General features: G+C 52.1%; 1 protein-coding gene across 6 annotated transcripts in view; it reads right to left on the reverse strand.

Moving 5' to 3' along the window:
* Positions 1-679: 679 nt before the first annotated feature.
* Positions 680-22,299, reverse strand: part of ASCC2 (activating signal cointegrator 1 complex subunit 2) — a 52,440-nt gene continuing 30,820 nt past the window's right edge. For 4 of the 6 annotated variants that reach the window (XM_033233174.1, XM_033233172.1, XM_033233177.1 and 1 more), the window contains 12 exons: positions 22,143-22,217; positions 20,819-20,926; positions 20,507-20,575; positions 20,239-20,313; positions 18,039-18,219; positions 14,873-15,087; positions 13,849-13,968; positions 5,716-5,815; positions 5,499-5,629; positions 4,506-4,608; positions 2,553-2,632; positions 680-1,276 (listed from right to left, as the gene is read on the reverse strand). In XM_033233174.1, the coding sequence (XP_033089065.1) occupies positions 1,105-1,276; positions 2,553-2,632; positions 4,506-4,608; positions 5,499-5,629; positions 5,716-5,815; positions 13,849-13,968; positions 14,873-15,087; positions 18,039-18,219; positions 20,239-20,313; positions 20,507-20,575; positions 20,819-20,926; positions 22,143-22,217 (1,429 nt within the window). In that variant the 3' untranslated portion in view covers positions 680-1,104. The remainder of the gene's footprint in view (positions 1,277-2,552; positions 2,633-4,505; positions 4,609-5,498; positions 5,630-5,715; positions 5,816-13,848; positions 13,969-14,872; positions 15,088-18,038; positions 18,220-20,238; positions 20,314-20,506; positions 20,576-20,818; positions 20,927-22,142; positions 22,218-22,299) is intronic. The other 2 variants (XM_033233175.1, XM_033233173.1) reach the window with 1 other exon arrangement.

Here is a 22,299-nt window from a genome sequence, read left to right on the forward strand (position 1 = left end):
GACTGACAACACGCATGGTGGCCTGGCAGCTGCTGCCATGCTAGGAACTGGTTGTCCCTGCCTGGGAAGGGGCTTTGAGGAAGCAAGTCCCACTCACTTCGACAGGGCTTGGCAGTGACATTCTCACTTGTTTCTTAAGGTTTCTGTGTGAACTCTCGATTTGGGGGAATTTATTACAGTGCAGATGCAACCATGAGGTGCTGAGTTTGGGTGCTGCCTCTGCCACTGGCTGAATGTCCTTGCGCCAGTTGTGAGATGGAGATGACACCACCTATAGGGTCTATGGCCCTATAAAAGCCGGGGTCCAATTCCTGTTCTGCCACTTTCTAGCTGTGGCCGGGGCAGGTGCCTTCAGCCCTTGATGCCTCGTTTTCCTCACCTGTACTAGAGGCTGAAAATGGTCCCCACCTCCTACGGTGGAGCTGTCATAACTGAATGAGAAAATGGAAAGGACCATGGGGGCTCCCCCCACCCAGCCCTTCATTCCACTAGCAAGGACTGGAGGCTCAGAGAAGGGGGTAACGGTCTGGGGTCACACAGCAACGCAGAGCAGCATTAGGGGGGTTACAGGAGCCGCAAGCAAGAGAGGCTGATGGAGAGAGCACCTGACCATTCTGACTGACCATCCTGCCCTCCAACTGGCGGCTGTCCCTGAAGAATGAGACACAGGGAACGTGGGTCATGGGCATACACGGATCTTCGTTTGAAAGGGTCAAAAATTTTATTAGCAGGCCTTTTTCTGTTTTTGAATATACAGGTTTCCTGCTGTCCAGGGTAAAGGGGAAGTGGTGTCTTGTGGCCCGAGGTTTGCGGCGCTTGCCTTGGGACTCCATCCCTGTCCCTTTCCCACCAGCACAGCTGGGGGAAGGTGCCTGCTTGCCGGCCCCATGGATTCTTCGGCTGTGGCATAAGGCACTGTGTGTTCTGCAGGAAGGCGCTCATGGCTGGCTGGTAGATGAGAGGCGGCCTTCTCAGGGGCTGCAAAGCTGAGGCTGTTGAGGGGTCAAGTTGAACTTGGGGACCCTAGTGAGGAGGCCCCAGGCGATGGGAGCGCAGCCTGGTGAGTCTGGTGCCGCTGCCTCCCCGCTGGCCCTGCACCAGGCCTCAGGATGGGATCATGCCTTTGCTCCTCTTGCGGTCGGCCATCGTTCTCCGGTTGTGGTTGGCTCTTGCTGCCTTGTTGGCTTCCTTCTTCCTGCGTTCCTGGGTTGTCTCGCGGCTCTGCCCATGGCCCCGGGGGCTGCCGGCCACTGCTGTTGAGCTGTCATGCCGGTACCTAAGGGAGACATAACCCACCCCACGAGAATCTGTCAGCCGGAAGAGGCTCTGGCAGGGAGAGCTCACAGCCTCCCTTGGTGTTCACTGGGAAAGGACACACAGACTGGGCTTGGTCCCCCATGTCCCAACTTCAGATGGAAGGAGAGATGGAGCCCGGCAGGGGCAGGGCCCTGGGGCTCTGACCAGCCCCGAGCCTGGTGTTTTCTCTTTTCTCGGCCTTGCTTCCAGGTGCGTCCATTGCTACGCTACGTGTAGCGAAGGCACAGCTAGAGGGCTGACACAGCCCACAGGAGACGGGGAGGGCTTTGGGTGGGTCTCCTCCTTTCTCCGTCTGGGGCCACATGCTACAGCTGAGACATTACTCCTGTTCTCCACCCTAGGGCTTTGCTTGGCGGCCTCCAAAGACCAAGAGCACTCACAGATGCGACCTAGGGCCCTTTCAGACCATCTTGACCACTGGGATTTGCCAGAGCTCCGCACTCGGGTTGGGATGGATGAGAAGTCAGGGTTGCTCTGCTCCCTGCTCAACCACCTTGTGTGGCTCCCCACTGCCCTCAAAATGAAATCCAAATGCCTTCCCTGTGGCCAGGCCTCCTGCACCCAGTAGACAGCGCTGCATGAAGCCTAGGGCCGCCAGGATCGGGGAGTGGGCTTTTACTCCTGGCTTGGCCTTAGGTGGAGGCAGATCCTTGGCCGCTCTGAATATGTCCTCACTGGGAAGATGCGGGGCCTGGATGAGGAGTCTCTGGGTACTGATCTCAGTTCCCCTCAAAGATCCCTCTCCTGACCACGCTTGCTTTCTTACTTTTCTGCCCTCATATGACAAACTCCTCTGAGCCCTTTTCACCCTTAGGGGCCCAGCTCAAGTGCCCATCACTTCCATACCTCTATTGGCCAGAAAGGATGTGTGTCTGTCTGTCTGAGCTCTCTCACATTTACACTCTGCCTGGACGCATTGGGTGATAAATCCCCTCCTGTGTTCACCAAATAGTGGTTATGAGTGGGGACCCTGGAGCTGAGCCATCTGGGCTCCATCTTTGCTCCGTCACGTACTAGCTGTGTGACCTCTGGCTGGTTACTTAACATCTCTGGGCCTGAGTTTTTTCATCTGTCAAATGAGGATAGTGATAATGGTAGCTACTTCGCAGGGTTGTCGTGAGAACTAAATACACAGGGAGCACTTAGGGTGTATGGGTGGGTTTCCTGGGTGGCTGGTTGGGCCCTCCCCAGATGCTGGGAGGGGTCCCCCTAGAAGCAGCCCCTTGAATGCTCACCCCTTCTTGGCGAGAAAGGCCATGCGCCTGGCTTCTGCTTTCTCTCTCAGCACTGCAGGGTCCTGCACGAAATGGTCAGGCTGTGGAAGGGAGAGAAGACCAGAGCTGAAGTCAGGAGCTGCCGCATTTTCCTAAGCGGCAGTGAGGCCCTGCTCAAGTCAATCTTGTCGATGCCTCCATGTCATGTGTGAGGGGAAGCTGCAGCCTGGCAGAGCAATGCCCAGGAATGGAGTGGGATTACTGTGGTCTGAGGTTTCCATTAGGAGCCCCTTGCCCCACCTCTTCCCTGAGCGGGTGGCAGCTGAAGGGACTGAGGCTTCCTGGACAGGCTGGTAGAGTGGATAGACCATAGTTATGGCATAACAATGACAAATGGGAGTGTCAGGGAGGCCAGGACGGCCACTGTGAGAGGCCATGCAGGGCTCTGAAGGCTGTGGGAGCCACCCCTGGGAGCTGAGTGGTCCTGGGAGCTGCAGGCCTAGGCCTCACTCTGGCACCACCAGCAGCATGTGTGAGAGTGCCCACTCTCAAGGACAGCCTTCTGTGCCAATAGTGCAAGGAAAAACCGGGACCTAGGAACCACAGAGAGGCTTTGGTGGCCAGTAGCTTTAAAAAGGAAAAAAAAAAGGCCAGGCACTGTAGTTTACATCTGTAATCCCAGCACTTTGGGAGGTCTAGGTGGGAAGATCACTTGAGTCCAGGAGTTTGAGACCAGCCTGGGCAACACTGTGAGATCCCATCTCTACAAAAACATATAAAAACTAGCCAGGTGTGGTAGTGTGAGCCCATAATCCCAGCTACTTGGGAAGCTGAGGTGGGAGGATTGCTTGGGCCCGGGAGTTTGAGGCTGTAGTGAGCCATGACTGCACCACTGCACCCCAGCCTGGGCGACAAAGCGAGACTCTGTCTCTACAAACAACAAGAAGGCTGGGCATGGTGGCTCATGCCTATAATCCCAGCACTTAGGGAGGCCGAGGTGGGTGGATCACCTGAGGTCAGGAGTTGGAGACCAGCTTGGCCAACATGGTGAAATCCCATCTCTACTGAAAATACAAAAAATTAGCCGGGTGTGGTGGCGAGCTCCTGTAATCCCAGCTACTTGGGAGCCTGAGGCAGGAGAATCACTTGAATCTGGGAGGTGGAGGTTGCAGTGAGCCAAGATCGCGCTACTGCACTCCAGCCTGGATGACAAGAGTGGGACTCCATCTCCAAAACAACAATAACAACAACAAAACACACACACACAAAACTGGTAGGTTTTACATAAAAATCTGGGCTGACCCCTTGCCTGAGAAGCAGAGAAATCGGTGGAAACCCTGAGTCTGCTTCCACCGAGGAGCCCCTGAGGCAGGGCGTGTGCTTCCCACTGCTCAGTGCAGTCCCCACCAGGCCCCGCTACTCATTGCCGTTGGTGACCTGGCCCCAGAAACATCTGAATTTGTCACCCTGGTGTGGGGCATGATCCCAGGTTGCTGCCCCGTCACCTGAGTAGTACCACTTTTATCTGTTCTATACGTTGAGGTTCTAGTTAAGATTTCATTCAAATAAAAAATTTAGCGCTAAAAAGTAGAATTTTCTAACCTACTGATCCAGATGACCTCCCAGGGCCCTTGGGCTCTAACTCCTCTCTGATTTTAAGAATTCCCATCCTGGGCACGGTGCTGGTAACTGCCCTTCTCCTGACCCCCAGGCTCCTGGGCCTAATAATGAAGCTGGCGGCTCAGAGGCCCTGCCTTTAATCTGTCCCCTGGGTCCTCACTAGTGGGCAGCAGAAGTGAGTTCTAAGCCAGCAGCTCTCCAAGCAGACATTCTGGGCTCAAAGGGACTCCTCCTGTCCCTGCCAGTGATGCTGGGGCTGCCTCACGGCCAGATGTAGGGAGGGGTGAGGGGCACTTCTGATTCACCCTTCAGAACTGCACTTTCCCCTTCATCTGCCACCTGTCAGGGAGGTACCTTGGGAGCCTCCTCGTCAGCCTCCTCTTCCTCATCGTCGTCATCCTCCTCCTGCCCTTCTCTAGGCACTTTGGTTCTCAGCACCTGAGGGATGGTGAATGGCCTGAGGGTGTGGAGAGAAATGAGATCAAAGACAAGGTTCAACCAGGAGCAAGAGCCACAAGGAGGAGGGAACCTGGTTGGGTGAGAGGGACCGCCAGGAGGGCTCAGGAGGCTGAGAAAAACCAAAGGGGTTTCGAGCCAGCTTTGCTCCAGCCCCTGAATTCTCTGAGGTTAACAGAATTTGAGGTGGGGGTTGAGGGGGAAGCTGAGATGGGGCCGGGAGGATCTCCAGTTCTCTCTTTAGTCAGGACAGCTCTGCTTTGATCTGTATTGGGGAAATCGCTGTAACATTCCACCTGAAAACGTTTTATTCAATTAAGAAAAACAGACTGCGCGCGGTGGCTCACGCCTGTAATGCCCACACTTTGGGAGGTTGAGGTGGAAGGACTGCTTGAGCCCAGGAAGTGAGACTAGTCTGGGCAACATAGTGAGAACCCCACCTCCGCAAAAAAGAGAAGGGCTAGCGTGGTGTGGCAGGGTGTAGAGGTGCATGGCAGGGTGTGGCGGTGCGTGGCGGGGTGTGGTGGTGCGTGGTGGTGTGTGGCAGTAAGTGGCGGTGCGCACCACACCTGTAGTCCCAGCTACTCAGGAGGCTGAGGTGGGATGATCACTTGCAGTCCAGGAGACCAAGGCTGCAGTCAGCCATGATTCCATCACTGCACTCCAGCCTGGGTGAGAGAGGGAAACTCTGTCTCAAAAAAGAAAAATGCAAAGCTACTGCATGACACCGAATAAATGTTGCCCCATTCAGGGTGGGCTGGGGGGTGGAGGAGTCAGGAGGACTGGGTTTGGGCCCTGGATCTGCCATATCTGTGTAAACAAGTGGGTGAGGGAGCCCCACGGGCCTGCGAGCTGCTCTGCCCTGGAATGCCACTCCCTCTACGGCCTCACCTGCGGCTGATGAGCTCGTCGTCTGAGTCTGCATCATTGGCGCCCACCTGGTTGCCATCATATGTGTCATCGTACTCATCCTCGTAGTAGATACTGTGGTAGGGCAGGCTCTCGCCTGGCTGCAGTGGCACCTGCAATGGCATAAGCATGGGTTTGGGGGGCTCAGGGGCTGGCCCGGTCTCCCTGGCCCCGCAGACACCTGGCCTTGGTGGCCTACCTCCTCCACCACCACGCTGTACTGCTCGTAGCGCTGCCGCTGTGCCGCCACTGCGTGCTTGTCGTTCAGCAAACTCTGCGTGTTTTCCTCCTTCCTGGTGCTGAGAAGGAACAGCAGAAAGAGAGGAAGGAAAACCATCAGGCTTGGAAGGTCACAGGGTATGGAGGGTCCAGAGACCACAGGCTTAACTGCTCCAGCCCTCAGACTGTCACAGAGACAAATGAAATCAAGCCTTGGTGAGGGCGTGGGAAGGTGGGACTCTCACTGCTGCTGGTGCCCATAAGGATGGCACCAGTCACTTTAGAGGGCATCCCAAGAGCCATTGTTTTTTCTTTGTTCCTTTTTTTGTTTTTTTGAGAGGAAGTCTTGCTCTGTTGCCCAGGATGGAGTGCAGTGGCACAATCTCGGCTCACTGCAACCTCCGCCTCCCAGGTTCAAGCAATTCTTCTGTCTCAGCCTCCCGTGTAGCTGGGACTACATGCCTGGTTAATTTTTGTATTTTTATTAGAGATGGGGTTTCACCATGTTGGCCTGGTTGGCCTCAAACTCCTGACCGCAAGTGATTCCCCCCACCTCAGCCTCCCAAAGTGCTGGGATTACAGTCGTGAACCACTGTGCTAGGCCAAGAGCCACTGTTAAAAGGTAAAATGGGGCCAGGTGCAGTGGCTCACTCCTGTAATTCCAACACTTTGGGAGGCTGAGGCAGGTGGATCACGAGGTCAGAAGTTCAAGACCAGCCTGGCCAAGATAGTGAAACCCTGTCTCTACTAAAAATACAAAAATTAGCTGGACATAGTGGTGGGTGCCTGTAATCCCAGCTACACAGGAGGCTGAGGCAGGAGAATCGCTTGAACCTGCGAGGCGGAGGTTGCAGTGAGCCGAGATCACGCCACTGCACTCCAGCCTGGGCGACAGAGAGCGACTCCGTCTCAAAAAAGTAAATAAGGCCGGGCGCGGTGGCTCAAGGCTGTAATCCCAGCACTTTGGGAGGCCGAGATGGGCGGATCACGAGGTCAGGAGATCAAGACCATCCTGGCTAACCGGGTGAAACCCCATCTCTACTAAAAAATAAAAAAAATTAGCCGGGCGAGGTGGTGGGCGCCTGTAGTCCCAGCTACTCGGGAGGCTGAGGCAGGAGAATGGCGTAAACCCAGGAGGCGGAGCTTGCAGTGAGCTGAGATCTGGCCACTGTACTCCAGCCTGGGCGACAGAGCAAGACTCCGTCTCAAAAAAAAAAAAAAAAAAAGTAAGTAAATAAAAAAGGTAAAATTGGTGCTCACCTTTCAACCAGGATATTCCCTGTCAAGGCATGGACCCTAAAGAAACACTGGCTGTGTGTACGGAGGTCTGATTAGGGATTTTCTTTTCAGCATTGTTTGCAACAGTGAAAAATGGAAAACAACTAATGTCCATCATGAGTGAAAGAGCCAAATGAACTGTGCCACATCTAAATTACAGATCGCTGTGTGTCAGTTGTCAAGAAAGACACTGATCTATTTGTACGAACTCGGAAAGAATTCTCACTTATTCCCAAGGAAAAAAAGCAAGCTACAGAAAAATGCATACAGTATGATCCCCAAAGCAAACTACACTAACTCTGTTTCTATGGCCACACACCTATGCATGTTAATGCAGAGAGAAGGCTAGTAAGCCCCTCGCCAAATGACAGTGGTTACTGCTTGGAAGCACTTGGAGTTGTTTAAATCTTTTTTTTTGTTACAGGCTACAGTGCAGTGATATGATCTTGGCTCATTGCAACCTCCGCCTCCTGAGCTCAAGCGATTCTCGTGCCTCAAGCTCCTGAGTAGTTGGGAGTACAGGCGCATGCCACCATGCCTGGCTAACTTTTGTATTTTTTTATAGAGATGGAGTATCTGCCATGTTGGCCAGGCTGGTCTGGAATTCCTGGCCTCAAGTGATCCGCTTGCCTCAACCTCCCAAAGTGCTAGGATTACAGGAATGAGCCACCGCGCCCGGCCTAATTTTTAAATTTTTTTGTAGAGACGGGGTCTCACTATATTGCTCAGGCTGGTCTTGAACTCTTGGGCTCGAGTGATCCTCTGCTTCAGCCTTCCAAAGTGCTGGGATTACAGGTGTGAGCTACTGTGCCCAGCCTGGATCTCTTAAACAAAAATATTTTTCATTTTAAAATTTTTATTCATTTATTGTTTTTTCAAAAATGACCTTTCCTTGCCAACAAACAAAAATTTAAGAAGCAGCAAGGCCACACGTGGCTTTCTGACTGAGCTCAAGGGAGCCCTAGGGACGTTTGGGATGTAAGAAAAGGTGGGAGGCCCAGTCCTCTTCTTATCACCTCCATCTCACCACAGCAACCTTCTGTCTCTTCCACAGCTCAAGTTTCCATGTAAAATTTCACTGGAAGAAAATGTTTGGAAGCCCAACTCCGGTCATGTTACACGTGAGGAAACTCGGGGCCGGACACAGTGTCTCATGCCTGTAATCCCAGCACTTTGGAGGCTGAGGCGGGCGGATCGCGAGGTCAGGAGATCAAGACCATCCTGGCGAACACAGTGAAACCCCGTCTCTAAAAAATACAAAAAATTAGCCGGGTGTGGCGGTGGGCACCTGTGGTCCCAGCTACTCGGGAGGCTGAGGCAGGAGAATGGTGGCACCCGGTGAACCCGGGAGGCGGAGCTTGCAGTGAGCCGAGATTGCGCCACTGCACTCCAGCCTGGGAGACAGAGCTAGACTCCGTCTCAAAACAAAACAAAAAACAAACAAAAAGGTGAGGAAACTCGGGTGCATTGGGTGGGGGAAGGAACATGTTTGGGTCACAAGTGAGCTGCAGCACAGCCTTGGCAGAGACTGAGGCTTCTCAACTTGTGGCTTTGCAAACCTGTGAAAAAACCTGGCTTGTCAGAAACATACCCAGGCCTGTGGAATGTAGCTTCTAGCCCTGCAGGGAAAATCAATATGAGATGCCAGGCAAGAAAATCCAGCTTAGCTGTGAAATCGGGTCTCTGGAATGTATCAAGGGTAAGATAATAAAAAAAAAAAAGAAAAGACACAAAGCCAAACACAGCTTCCATAAAAATCTTCTATTAACTGGCTTTTGGTACAGGGAGAGGCAGGCATCTGAGTCCGTCTCAGTCTGTCGGGCTGCCTGCCTGTCTGCCCGTCAGCCAGGGCAGGTCAGGACTGCAGCCTTCAGCGTGGTGGACTAGGGTTTGCCTCCCTTCACGTCTTTTTTTTTTTTTTTTCTGTTGCCAAGGCTGGAGTGCAGTGGCACGATCTCAGCTCACTACAACCTCTGCCAACCAGGTTCAAGCAATTCTCCTGCCTTAGCCTCCCGAGTAGCTGGGACTACAGGTGTGTGCCACCAAGCCCGGCTAATATTTTGTGTTGTTTTTTTTTCAGTAGTCTTTATTAAGGACCTGCTCTGTGCCAGGCAGGGTATGAGGCTGAGTTGGGGAGAGATTCAGAAATGAAGAAAATATAGCTCTGCCCTCATGAACTCAGTGTAGTGGGGATGACAGACCAATCAACACAAAATGTGCTGAACAGAGGCCCTGGAAACAAAAGGAATGGACTTGGTTCAGGAGGACTGGCTGTGCATCTGTAGGAAGGGGTAATGGAGGTTCCACGGTAGGAGGCTACCTGACTGGACCAGGAGCCCCAGGGTATGGCAGGAGGGATGGTGCACTTGATTTAGACCAGGGAGAAATCTCAGTTCAAAGAAATCTTTCACATCCACCAGGGAAGGGGCCTGTGACTGTGACCTTGGCCCTGTACCTGGCTTTCTTAGCTACGTTGAAAAAGAGGCAGAGAGGAAGAAAAAGGAGCCCAAGCTTGGTTCAGGCAGTAGGTGCCACTGGTAGGAGCACACCCATGCATTTGACACATATTTCCTAAGGGCCTAATAGCTTCCAGGACCTGCGCTGGGCCAGGAGACTGAGGAAGAATGAGAGGCGTCACCATCCTTTCTGCTACACCTTCGGCTTCTGGTCCATCCCGTCCCCGGTTCTGTGCAGTGGGGCAGTTCTTCCATGCTATGTGGCCTCTGGTTATGTGGCTTCCTGGAAGGGCCAGGCAGAGAAGCATGGCAAGCTCCACCCACCCTAGCTGTGCCCTGGAAGAAGACATAGGTAGGGACAGTGAAACCCAGGCACCCGGACAGCCTGTCCGGGGAGGTGTGACCTTGGCCCCAGACATTATTTGGAGCCAGGAAGGAAAAAGAAAAATCAGGATCAAAGTCAGCTGGGAGAAGATGCATTCGAGGCCAGAACTTCAGTCAAGCCTGGAAACACAGGCAATGGTGGCTGCAGAGACCCGCTGGAGTAGGTAGCTTCCTCAGTCTCCAAGATGGAAGCAAGCCCAAGGAACATGCGGGTTCCCCTGAAACCTCACCACCTTTCCCTTCCTCATCTACTCAAGCGTGTCCTTCAAGGCCCAATTCAAACTGGTCCTTAGCAGGGTGACCCCTGCCTTTGAACTTCTAAAGAGCCTGCAGAAGCAACAGACGACTCCTTTTCCAGATGAAGAATCGGGATCCAGAGAGGCAGAGCAACCCTCTTAAGGTCATACAGCTACTAAGAGCAGAGCCAGGGCCAGGCACAGGTCTCCTGATTCAGGTCTGCTTTGCCACTTCCTGGGCTGTGTGACCACAGGCAAGTCCCTCATCCTCGCTAAGTCTCAGTTCCTTCTCTCGGCACCCACTTCCCAGGGCTGGTGCGAGAAAGAAATAAGATGACATGTAGAAGTAGATTCAGCACCTTCTGGGCTCAACAAAGTGAATCCTGTTTCTTTTACTACAGGACTTTCAGAGCCTTAATGTGCTCTGTGACTCCCCAAAAGGCAGACCAAGGGCACAGACATTTAAAAAAATTTTTAAATTATTTTTTGAGATGGGGTTTCACTCTTGTTGCCCAAGCTGGAGTGCAATGGCCCGATCTCGGCTCACCACAACCTCCGCCTCCCAGGTTCAAGCGATTCTCCTGCCTCAGCCTCCCGAGTAGCTGGGATTACAGACGCCTGCCACCACGCCCGGCTAATTTTTTGTATTTTTAGTAGAGATGGGGTTTCACCATGTTGGCCAGGCTGGTTTTGAACTCCTGACCTCAGTTGATTCCCCCATCTTGGCCTCTCAAAGTGAAGAGATTACAGGCATGAGTCACCATGCCCGGCCAGCACATTTTTAGAACACATGTTATCTTCCAGGGCAGCATGGAATTGTCAAAAGGCATTAGGGGACCCTGCCTCTTGCCCACTGACTCCTTCACTGGCTATGATATACCTGTAGCACATGTATTGATGTCTCCACAACAGCCATGCTGCACCTCACCTATTCTCCAAACAGACCCTCTTTAGGTCTTTCTACCTTTCCATTGGACCCTGGAGCTACAGGCCTGGACTCTGTGACTTGGTTTTCCTGATGAGATATGAGGGGTATTGGAGACTTCTGGGAAAGGTATCCTAGTCTCTAGGAGAGACACAGGAAGACCTGGTCTGGACTACCTCCTGGCACTGTCATGTCTGGAAGCCATAGTAGAAATAGCTCCTGCTGCAGCCCCCACTGTAGCCTCAAAGGAAGTAGCCTGACCACGAAGTGAGGCCCCGAGACAGGAAAGATACATTCTGGATGATAGCTCAACCAAGCCTAGACTGCCCTACCTTACACTGCCTTGTCATGCAAGGGAACAGATTTCCTTACTACTTAAGCCACTGAGTTCAACAACAGCCTATCTGATTCAACAACAAACACATTTTAACTCCAGTACCATCTGCAGTGTCCTACCTAATTTCTCATGTGATTAGGATGTGTGTCCTTGCCAAAGTTCCTGTGTACCCCAACCCAGCACCTCCCACTCTGTCCTTACTTGTTTAATGGTCTTTCTCATGATCGTTTGAAGGCAAGGCCTGGGTATCCAGCTCACCCTGTTCCCCTGGTGTCTAGCATAGGATGTGGTGCTGGTAAATCGCTTAATAAATATTTGCTGAATGAATAAATAATGAACACACAAATGGAGGCTTTGCATCTTTGCAATCTGCAGCCCCTGGGCTACCCAGCGCAGTGAGTCTCTCTGCATGGCAGCCCAGACGGCCCCAGGAGCAAGGGCACAGCGCTCCAGAAACCTGGCCACCTCAATGCCAGCCACTCTGCTGACCCTGACAGCTGGGACCAGCCCCTTGGCAAATGCTCATAGGTGACTTATGACCTAGGTGGGGTGAGATGAGACCTTACAATACCATGGGCCCTGGGCAAAACCACAGATCAAGGTGAAAGGCCATGTCCAGAGATGACTAACCTCTGTGGGGAACTTACCAATCAGGCTCCCTGGATTGGAGCAGCGGGCCAGCCTTCTACCAGCCTGGAGGACCCCTTGTCTGCTCCTTGCCCACCGCTAGAGCTACAGAGGGTCATGCTGGCCTGGAATAGTGGCCACTGGTCCAGGATAACATCTTTGGCCTGGGATCTGGGGATGTTGCAATGATGCAGGATAACACCTTTAGTCTGGGATCTGGGGGTGTTGCAATGTGTATGACTAAGCAGTTTGCAAGTGCTTCCTGTCCAGCCAGCCAGATGGCTTTGTAGTTGCCCTACGCCGGTTCCCCAAGCCCTCAACCAGCCAAGCTTTTAGCAGTGGACGGCCTTAGGGAGTGGTAACAGCACAGGGCCCTAACTGAAGAAGAAGCTGCCATTTCCACCACTGGGGCTCCTACCACAAGAATGAGGCTGGCTGGTCTCCTCCCTCTCTGAACCTCACGATCCCCATCCATGTGATGGTGAAAGAGCAACCTGTACTTGTCCAGAGGTCCCCTGATTTCTAGCTTCCATGCAGAACTCGGGGGGACTAGAATACATCTTATTTTGCAGTTTTCCACTTGGATGTTGTACTCTACCAATACATCCGACTCTCTGTCCCTCTGATGGGTCATCATTCCAAAGCTGGGTGAACTCTTTTTTTTTTTTTTTCCTTGGGACAGGTTCTTACTGTGTCACCCAGGCTGGATGGAGTACAGTGGCATGATAACAGCTCACTGCAGCCTTGACCTCCTGGGCTTAAGTGATCTTACCACCTCAGCCTCCAGAATAGCTGGAACTATCGGCGTGTGCCAGCACACACGGCTAATTTTTGTATTTCTTGTAGATACGGGGGTTTCGCCATGTTGCCCAGGCTGGTCTCGAACTCCTGGGCTCAAGTGATCCACCTGCCTTGGCCTCCCAAAGTGCTGGGACTATAGGCCTGAGCTGCCGCACCCGGCCCTGCTCTTTTCAAAATATAAAACATGCTGGCCTTGTCGGTTCATGGGACCCTTTGCTGTACTCACTATGGGACCACTGCGCCCCTGTTGCTCACTCTGCTTGGGAAGCTTCTCCTTCCCTCCTTTGCAGAACTGACCCCTCCTCACCCTTTAGCTCTCGGTCCCATGTCATGTTCTCAGAGGAGCCTTCCTGCCTGGGGTGAAGCCCTATCAAAGGCTCAGAATTCTGTGCACCTCCAGCTTGTAGTATTTGTTATATCTGCGATTTGGTGTTGCTTGTTTGGTGAGTTGATTAATGCAAACTCCACGTGGGCAGGGGCCGTGTCTGTTTCACTCCCCACTATATCCCCAGAACCTAATTAATCCAGAGCCTAGAATGCTGTAAGTATTAGACAAATATTTGTTGAATAAATGAATAAATCATGAACGGACTTTTCAATGCCAAAAAAGTAGGAAGGACATAAACTAAAATTAAATAGAAAGGCCTTAAAGTGGAATATGTTCACCTTCTGAAAAGCTCACTCGAAGTCCTTAATTTTCTCATTTTGTCACAGCCTGGGGAAAATCAGGTCAAAGAGTGGTTTCTGGGAAGCACTGTCCACCCGTGATTTGATGGTTAACACATTAAAGGTGTAAGAAGGGAAGTGGGGATAGTTTTGGCCCTTCTGGCCTTTTGCTATCAACAAGGGGGATTCACTAACAGCCTCCCTGCACAGAGTCAGAACCTGAAGACTGATCATTAGAGATCCTGCTTCTAACCACTGGGGGTGCACAGGTCTAGGGTTGTGAAGGGATCCCTGTGCTGATACTCCATGTCCAGTTCTGCAAAGATGGAGCCCTTGGTTTCCTTGTGTCCTCTCTGCACTTCCAGAGTTGGGGTATCGGAACCGCATGGCCCACTGCACTCACCTCTTGCCCTTGTGCACCCGGCTCAGGTCTACTGAGTCCCTGCTGAACACATCAAACTCGTAATTCTGGAAGATGTTGTGGCGAGACGTCAGCAGGGGTGTAGGGTCTGGTTTCATTTCTCTGGGTGGGGGACACAGAGATCAATTTAAGGGGGCCCTGCCAGCCGATGCAACCTGCACCCCACGACCCCCTGCTGTGTTAAATCCATCGGATTTTTCAGTCCCCTTCAACAGACACTCCTAGGACACAATCTCAAAACCTTGAAGAGGGAGATAAGCCCCCGCCTGATCTGGCCCCTGCCTGGGTATGCAGCCACACCTCGAACAAAGCTCCCCGCCTTTCCCTGCATGCCATTCACACAGGGTTTCCTTCTGTTTCTTAAAAGCGCTATCCCTCATTTAATGCTTATAATAGTCCCATGAGATCAATAGTCACAGATCACTCAACCTCATTGTGCCTCAGTGCCCTCATCTGTAAAATGTGGCACAAGGAGGCTGAGGAACTTGTCCAAAGGCAGAAAGCTAACTTCACTCATTCATTTGGTAAACATCACTTGCTTATGGACGACACACCCTTTCGGGCACTGGTTCCTGCTGTCCCATGGGGCCTTCAGGGCAGCAGTGGGCCAAAGAAATGGTAGGTGTGATGAAAGTGAGAAGCTGTGGCCATCCTCTCTCACAAATCTAGTGGGAACGTGGTAATGACAGGGGCAGGTCAGGAATGTAGGGGATCAGAAGGGCTCAACAACTCTGTGTCACATCCCTGAAGACACATCCATGGCTCTACTCAACCTTCCCACAAAGTGTGGCAGGGATGTGTATACTCTCTGCCCTGCCTAGGGCAAGTGAAAAACTCCTGCGGGGCCTAAGGTTTTTATGTTTCTCCAAAGAGGGCTTTAGTTTAAATGGCTGGGAAGAGAGAACAAGCTGAGTCCTGGACCACGAATGAGGGAAGAAAGAGAGGAAGGGGCCCCACCCTGAGGCAGCCTGGGCAGCGGGAGCCTCTTCCCACCTGTCTGTCCCACCTGTCTAGGTTGCGGTCCAGCTGGCTGAGGGTGGGGGCCAGCCGCTCCTCCAGGATATTGTTGATCACCTGCTCTGGGTCGTAGTGGTAGTACTCCAGGCAGGCCAGGATGAAGCCCTCACCAAGGTCTGGCAGCAGGTCCTTCACTTGGGAGATGAGTGAGTCCAGCTCCACCCCACACACAGCAGGGCCCACAGCCGCGGCTGCTCCCATGCACTGTAGTGAGAGCCAGAGCCAAGAAGGGGAAGGCTAAGTGGGCCGGTGATAGGGCCACAGGCCCCAAACAGCACTGGACTAGGCATGAGGGATCTGGTTCAAGTCCTGGAACTGCCCCTCCTGCCTGTGGGAACTTCGCCAAGTGACTCAAGTCTCTCTGAGCCTCCATTTCTTTCTCTGTGAAAAAGGGGGCTTGTGATTGTTATGATTATTGCATGCCTGTATCAAAATATCTCATGTAACCTATAAATATATACACCTACTACATATTCAGGAAAATAAACAAAAAATAAAAAAAATTTAAGGCCAGGTACAGTCGCTCATACCTGTAATCCCAGCACTTTGGGAGGCTGAGGCAAGAGAATTATTTGAGCTCAGGAGCTAGATCAGCCTGAGCAACAGAGCAAGACCCTATCAGTTCAAAAAATTTTAAAAAGTAGCCAGGTGGCTGGGTGTAGTGGCTCATGCCTGTAATCCTAGCACTCTGGGAGGCCGAGACAGGTGGATTGCCTGATTTCAGGAGTTCGAGACCAGCCTGGGTAACACAGTGAAACCCTGTCTCTACTAAAAAAATTAGCCAGGCATGGTGGCGTGCGCCTTTCATCCCAGCTACTTAGGAGGCTGAGGTGGGAGGATCACTTGATCCCAGGAAGTGGAGGCTGCAGTGAGCTTGATCAAGCCACTGCACTCCAGCCTGGGTGACAGAGCAAGAACCTGTCTCAAAAAATAAAAAATAAAATAAAATAAATTAGGCCGGGCGTGGTGCTCATGCCTATAATCCCAGCACTTTAGGAAGCTGAGGTAGGCAGGTCATCTGAGGTCAGAAGTTTGAGACCAGCCTGTCCAACATGGTGAAACCCCATCTCTACTAAAAAAATACAAAAAATTAGCTGGGTTGTGGTGGCAGGTGTCTGTAATCCCAGTTACTCAGGAGGCTGAGGCAGGAGAATTGCTTGATCCCAGGAGGCGGAGGTTGCAGTGAGCAGAGATTGCACTACTGCACTCCAGCCTGGGCAACAAGAGTAAAACTCTATCTCAAAAAAAAAAAACAACAACAACAAAACACAAAACAAAACAAAAACAACCAAATAATTAAATTAAATTAAATTAAAATTTTGAAGGGACTGTATGACTTACCAGCTGGGCTACTGGCTGTGTGACTTTGGGCAGGGTGCTTCCCCTCTCTGAACTTCAGTTTCCTCCTCATAAAATGGGCCTATACCACCCACCTCATGGGGTTGTTTCAAAAAGTTCAAAGATGGCACAAAACCCAGTGAACACAGTACCTGGCACAGACCAGGCCCTCCATAAACAGCCCTGGTTTCTACCGATTCTTTCTACTAATCCAAGGTCCTTTTCCAACTCTAACAAGTTGACTGACGTTGGAGGTGAACAGCAACCACCAGAGCTGGACTGTGTGGAGATGCTCCCCTTTAATTATAAAATTATAATCTCCTTTTTTTTTTTGAGACGGAGTCTCGCTCTGTCACCCAGGCTGGAGTGCAATGGCCGGATCTCAGCTCACTGCAAGCTCCGCCTCCCGGGTTCATGCCATTCTCCTGCCTCAGCCTCCCCAGTAGCTGGGACTACAGGCGCACACTACCGCACCCAGCTAATTTTTTGTATTTTTAGTAGAGATGGGGTTTCACCATGGTCTCGATCTTCTGACCTCGTGATCCGCCCGCCTCGGCCTCCCAAAGTGCTGGGATTACAGGTGTGAGCCACCGTGCCTGGCCTATAATCTCCTTTTTAAGTAAGGGGCAAGCATTTTATATATTGCTCAATATGACTTAATTGTGTTAGCCTTTTAATTTAAGGACATTTACAGATCACAACAATACAATCTCCATGAGTCTGCTAAGCAGCGAAATGGGGAAGAGGGTGGGAAAAGGTGAAGGAGGCCATTGTTCTCCAAGGCCCTGCAGGAATCACAGGGCCTGGGGTCTGGGAGGAAGGACAGCGGCATTTGTTAATGGAGCACTGAAGGCCAACCAGGCTCAGGGTGAGCCTGGGCATGTGATAGCTCTCAGAATCCCAGCACTCATGGAGGCGGGCACTGCATCTGTCCCTACCTTACAGATGAGGAACCAAGGTTCAATGTGAGTGACGCGCCTAAGGCCATACAGCTGCCAAGTGGCAGAACCAGGTCACACCCCTGAGCTGCCTGGTTTGAGTCTGTGTGGTCTTCACCACTCTTTTTTTTTTTTTTTTTTTTGAGGCGGAGTCTCGCTCTGTCGCCCGGACTGGAGTGCAGTGGCCAGATCTCAGCTCACTGCAAGCTCCGCCTCCCGGGTTTACGCCATTCTCCTGCCTCAGCCTCCCGAGTAGCTGGGACTACAGGCGCCCGCCACCTCGCCCGGCTAGTTTTTGTATTTTTAGTAGAGATGGGGTTTCAGGTCTTCACCACTCTTATCATGCTGCCTCCCAACACGCAGGGGAGTCCTGGCCTTGGTGGCCAATCAAGACAGCCACAGATTTGGCCAGTCCTGGAAAAGCCTGGAGAGAAGGCACCAGATCCGAGGTTTCCACATTTGTTCAGTGGCATCCTGGAGCCCCACTGAGGGGCTTCCAAGAAGGCCAAACCATGGGACGTGGCACTGTTCCCAGTTGCAACCAAAGGAGCTCCACTTTTATCTGTTGAGAGGAGAGCTCCGGGAAGGGCTTGTGGAAACATTCATGGAAAGTTTCGCCTCTTCATTTTATAGAGGGGAAGGTGAGGTTTCAATAGTTGAAGCAACGTGCTCTCTCCTCACACCCAGTCCAGCATGCCCCTGGCTTGGGACCCTCTAAAGGCAGCACAGAGCTGACCAGTTGCTTGAGGCTGTCTATTCCCAAAAAACCTTTTTCCCTGAGTATAAAAGCAAAGAAGGGAGGTTTTCTGCTGCAACAGCCTCTCAGATGGGGCCAAGGAGGGACAAGCGAAGAGGGAAAAGTGCCACCCAGACACATACCTCCTCTTCCTCCGAGTTCTCCTGGTGTGATGACGCTTGACTGACTGCCTCTGCCATCATCGCGACCCCATTAGGCTCCTCAGTCACCGATGGATCTTTAGCATCTGTGGCTTTCCGTCTGTCCACCCCTTCCCATGCACTCTCGACTGCCTGGAGGATGTAGGCAGTCCGCGTCTCATCCCTGTGAGGACTTGTTAAAGGGTCTGTCTTAGGTTTCTAGCTCTGAAGCAGCACAATTTCTCAGTCCCTCCCCAGCATCTGACCACATGGTTCCTGCCAGGGGCTTTCTGGGCTATACCTAAGTGGGCATCACGGGCACCTGGGCTGCATGGGAAAATGGGCCAGACTACAGCCACGCTGGCCTCACAAGCTGAAACTGAGTGTGCGCCTGCCACTCAGCAGAAAGCAGCTCTGAGTAAAGACAGGGCCAGGGCTGCCATCAGAGTGTTCTGGGGCACAGGTTTGGACGAGCCAGCAGCTCTTCTTTTGTACTGACTGCCAGGAGGAGGACGTGGTAGGGCCACTGCCACTGGGCTTCCTGTCCAACTAGCTAAGGGCATTCTGCAAAGGCTGTGGGCCATCAGGTTTCCCTGAAGCAGGACTGAGCAGTCTACTGCAACCACCAGAATGACCCATAGGCTGCCCCTCCCTGTCCTTCCTCCTTGTCAACCACTCTGGGCACTGTGAAGCCAGAAATCTGAGAGTCCCCTTAGACTCCCTCACTCTGCTTCTTGTCCAAACCCTCATCACCCATGCTTGGATGCCAGCAACAGCCTCCTCACTGGCCTGAGCCTCATAGTGGTTCCGGGCCAGTCGATTCTCTTCCCTGTGCCAGACAGAGCTTTTCCAAAGTATAGAACTGCCCATGTCACCTCCTGCTTCACAACCTTCCATGCTCCCCAGCGCTTGCAGGACAGAGCCCAAACTTCTTAGTGATGGTCACCCCAGGGCTGTGCACATGCTGGCCTTCACCTCACCTGCAACACCCCAATTCCTCCTCCTGGAGACCCCTTCTTAATGACTGCCCCCTGTACTCTATACATGACGTCTGTGGCTCCGAGGAGCCTGTTTTCTCTGCCCTCTGCCCACTGGGAACATTCTTGTCCTTGTCCTTGCTCCTAGCTTGGTGCTCTCCCACTCTTTCTGCTGTTCTTCTGCTTGGACATCACTTCCATCTGACACCCCCACCTGGAGCTCCGCTGGGTGAGGCGCCTCCTCTGGTTTCCTGCCCTCTGAAATTTTCCCACGTGATGCTCTAACTGCCTGTCCACCTCCCCTCCTGCTGTGAGGAGGGGCTGAGTCCATCTTGGTCATATAGGCCCAGATGTTCAGGAAACACATAGGGAAATTAGGACTGCATCTCCCCTGTCCCAAGCATCAGAGCAGCCATCTTTTCTAGAAAAGGCGAGGCTGGGAGGCTGGGCGTGGAGGCTTATGCCTGTAATCTCAGCACTTTGGGAGGTTGAGGCGGGCAGATCACGAGGTCAGGAGATACAGACCATACTGGCTAATACGGTGAAACCCCCTCTCTACTAAAAAAATATTAAAAAATTAGCCCCCATCTCTACTAAAAAAATACAAAAAAATACAGGCGGGTGCCTGTAGTCCCAGCTACTTGGGAGGCTCAGGCAGGAGAATGGTGTGAACCTGGGAGGCGGAGCCTGCAGTGAGCCGAGATCCCGCCACTGCACTCCAGCCTGGGCAACAGAGAGAGACTCTGTCTCAAAAAATAAAAAATAAAAAAAAAAAAAGGCCAGGTGTGCTGGCTCATGCCTGCAATCCCAGCACTTTGGGAGGCCGAGGAGGGGAGTGGATCACGAGGTCAGGAGATGGAGACCATCCTGGCTAACATGGTGAAACTCGGTCTCTACTAAAAATACAAAAAATTAGCCGGGCGTGGTGGCGGGTGGCTGTAGACCCAGCTACTCGGGAGGGTGAGGCAGGAGAATGGTGTGAACCCTCAGTGAGCAAGATTGCGCCACTGCACTCCAGCCTGGGCGACAGAGTGAGACTCCACATTAAAAAAAAAAAAAAAGAAAGAAAAAAAAGAAAAGGCGAGGCTGAGACCTTGGCAGACAGCTGGCTGACCCATGCGTTCTGGGGCTAAACCTCTTTCCACTCCTCTGGGTTCCAGCAGCCTGTCTCATCTCTGACCTAGTCAAGCTGGGCCCTGTCGCAGTGGGCTATGATAGAAGGATACAAGACTGACGAGGCCTGCTGCAGCAAGCTGATGTCTTCGGCCACGGGGAAGAGTGCATCATAGTCCCGGAGGAACCTGCAGGCAGAGGAGAGCAATGGGATGGACAGGGCTGGGGCCACAGGAACACTGTGCTGCTGCAGGCCACTCCCTGTGTCTACTGCCCGACCTTATTAGAGCTGTGGTGGGTCTATGGCGGGGGTTCTATCATGTAAGGCCTCTTGGGACTGGTGGGAGGGTCATGGGCCTGGCCCAGCTCAGCCGGACTCACCTCTTCTCCTGCAGCAAGGAGCTGAAGATCTGAAGGAACTCTTCGATGAAGCCCTGAATGTTGTCACAGCTAGAACAGGACACCAGGGAAGATGAGCTCATGCAATGCAAGATGAGCTGCAGCTCCTTTATACACCCCCTGCCCCTCTTCAAGGCTAAGGCCCGATGGCGGAATGAGACATTTTTCTCAGTTTCTCATCTCTGTTCAGCCAACCCCAGTGCAGGGGAGGAAGCCAAGATGAAAGAATGGAAACGCTCCTGCAGGGCTTGGGAAGGAGACTCTTCCACCAGGAAGCAATTCCTGAGGGCTTACCTGCTTTCTAGGATGGGAAGGAGGCAGATCTGGTTCAGGATGATGTGGAAAATCTCTATCAGCTTCTTCCTGGAGTGGGACAACCTCTGCCACAGGTCACCTAGAAGCCTAGGCCAGAGAGAAAAAAGACACAGGTTTAGGAGACAAAAAGGCCCTGAGGTGTCAGGCGCAGTGGTTTACACCTAAAATACCAGCACCTTGGGAAGCTGAGGTGGGAGGATCACTTGAGCCCCAGGAGTTTGAGACCAGCCTAAGCAACTAAGTGAAATCCTGTCTCTACAAAAAAATACAAAAAATTAGTCAGGTGTGGTAATGCAGGCCTGTAGTTCCAGCTCCTGGGGAGGCAAAGGCAGGGGGATCGCGTTTGCCTGGGAGGTCAAGGCTGCAGTGAACCATGACGGTGCCACTGCCTTCCAGCCTGGGTGACAGAGCAAGACCCTGTCTCAAAAAAAAAAAAAAAAAAAAAAATACGGAAAAGAAAAAGAAAAAAAGGCACGAAGGGAGCTTCTCCCCGGCAGTTGCAGGTGCCTCCCTGGAGCACAGAAGGCCTCACAATTCACTGCTGAGAGCAGCTGGCAAAAGCCACAGGCCCAGAGAAGCCAGCTGCTTCCAGGGCTGCTTCTCAAACGGTGGGTCAGGAACCAGCAGGCTGAGTATCAACAGTGTAACAGCTGAGGGAAGGGCTTAAATGCAGGGGCCAGCCATCATGGTATTTTGGGGGATTGGGTTAATAGACATAACTGCCTTGGGACAAGCAGGACTTGGGTCAAATCTCCTTCATGCTGTTTAGTAACACTTAACTCTAGCTGTTGCAATCTTTCTAGTTAGGTCCTCACACAAGTCTTTATAGACAACACACACATATATATATATTTTAATATGCTAAGAGTTAAAAAAAAAAAAAAAAAAAAGCAGTTCAAGACTAGCCTGGCCAATACGTCAAAACCCCATCTCTACAAAAAATACAAAAATTAGCCGGGTGTGGTGGCACACACCTATCATCCCAGCTACTTGGGGGACTGAGGTGGGAGGACCGATTGAGGTCAGGAGGTCAAGGCTACAGTGAGTTGTGACTGCACCACTGCACTCCAGCCTGGGTGACAGAGTGAGACCCTGTCTCAAACAATAACAACAACAACAACAACAACAAACCAATGCAGAGTTCAGGAAGTGGCTAGACAGGGATGCAGAAACCCAAAAGCTGCACAGTCCCTGGTCCCACCCACTTGTCTTAGAGATGGGGATGCTAATGCCTAGGGAAGGCAGGGCCCTGCTAGGGGCTTTCTCTCCCACAACAACATTCTTAATTTTGTCCCCGCCTCACTTGCTATCTTCAAGCCTCCTCTTCTTAATTGCAGACTCCATTTCGGGAATTGCTGCTTCGTAGAAGGAAGCTAGTCTGTGCAGGCACACAGGGAAAATGTTGGATTAGTTCATAAATACCACACTTCGTAAGAACATCAAAGCAAACCCCAGGGAGT

The sequence above is a fragment of the Trachypithecus francoisi genome, unplaced genomic scaffold, assembly GCF_009764315.1.
Source record: "Trachypithecus francoisi isolate TF-2019V2 unplaced genomic scaffold, Tfra_2.0 Lachesis_group14, whole genome shotgun sequence".
Taxonomy (NCBI): Eukaryota; Metazoa; Chordata; class Mammalia; order Primates; family Cercopithecidae; genus Trachypithecus; species Trachypithecus francoisi.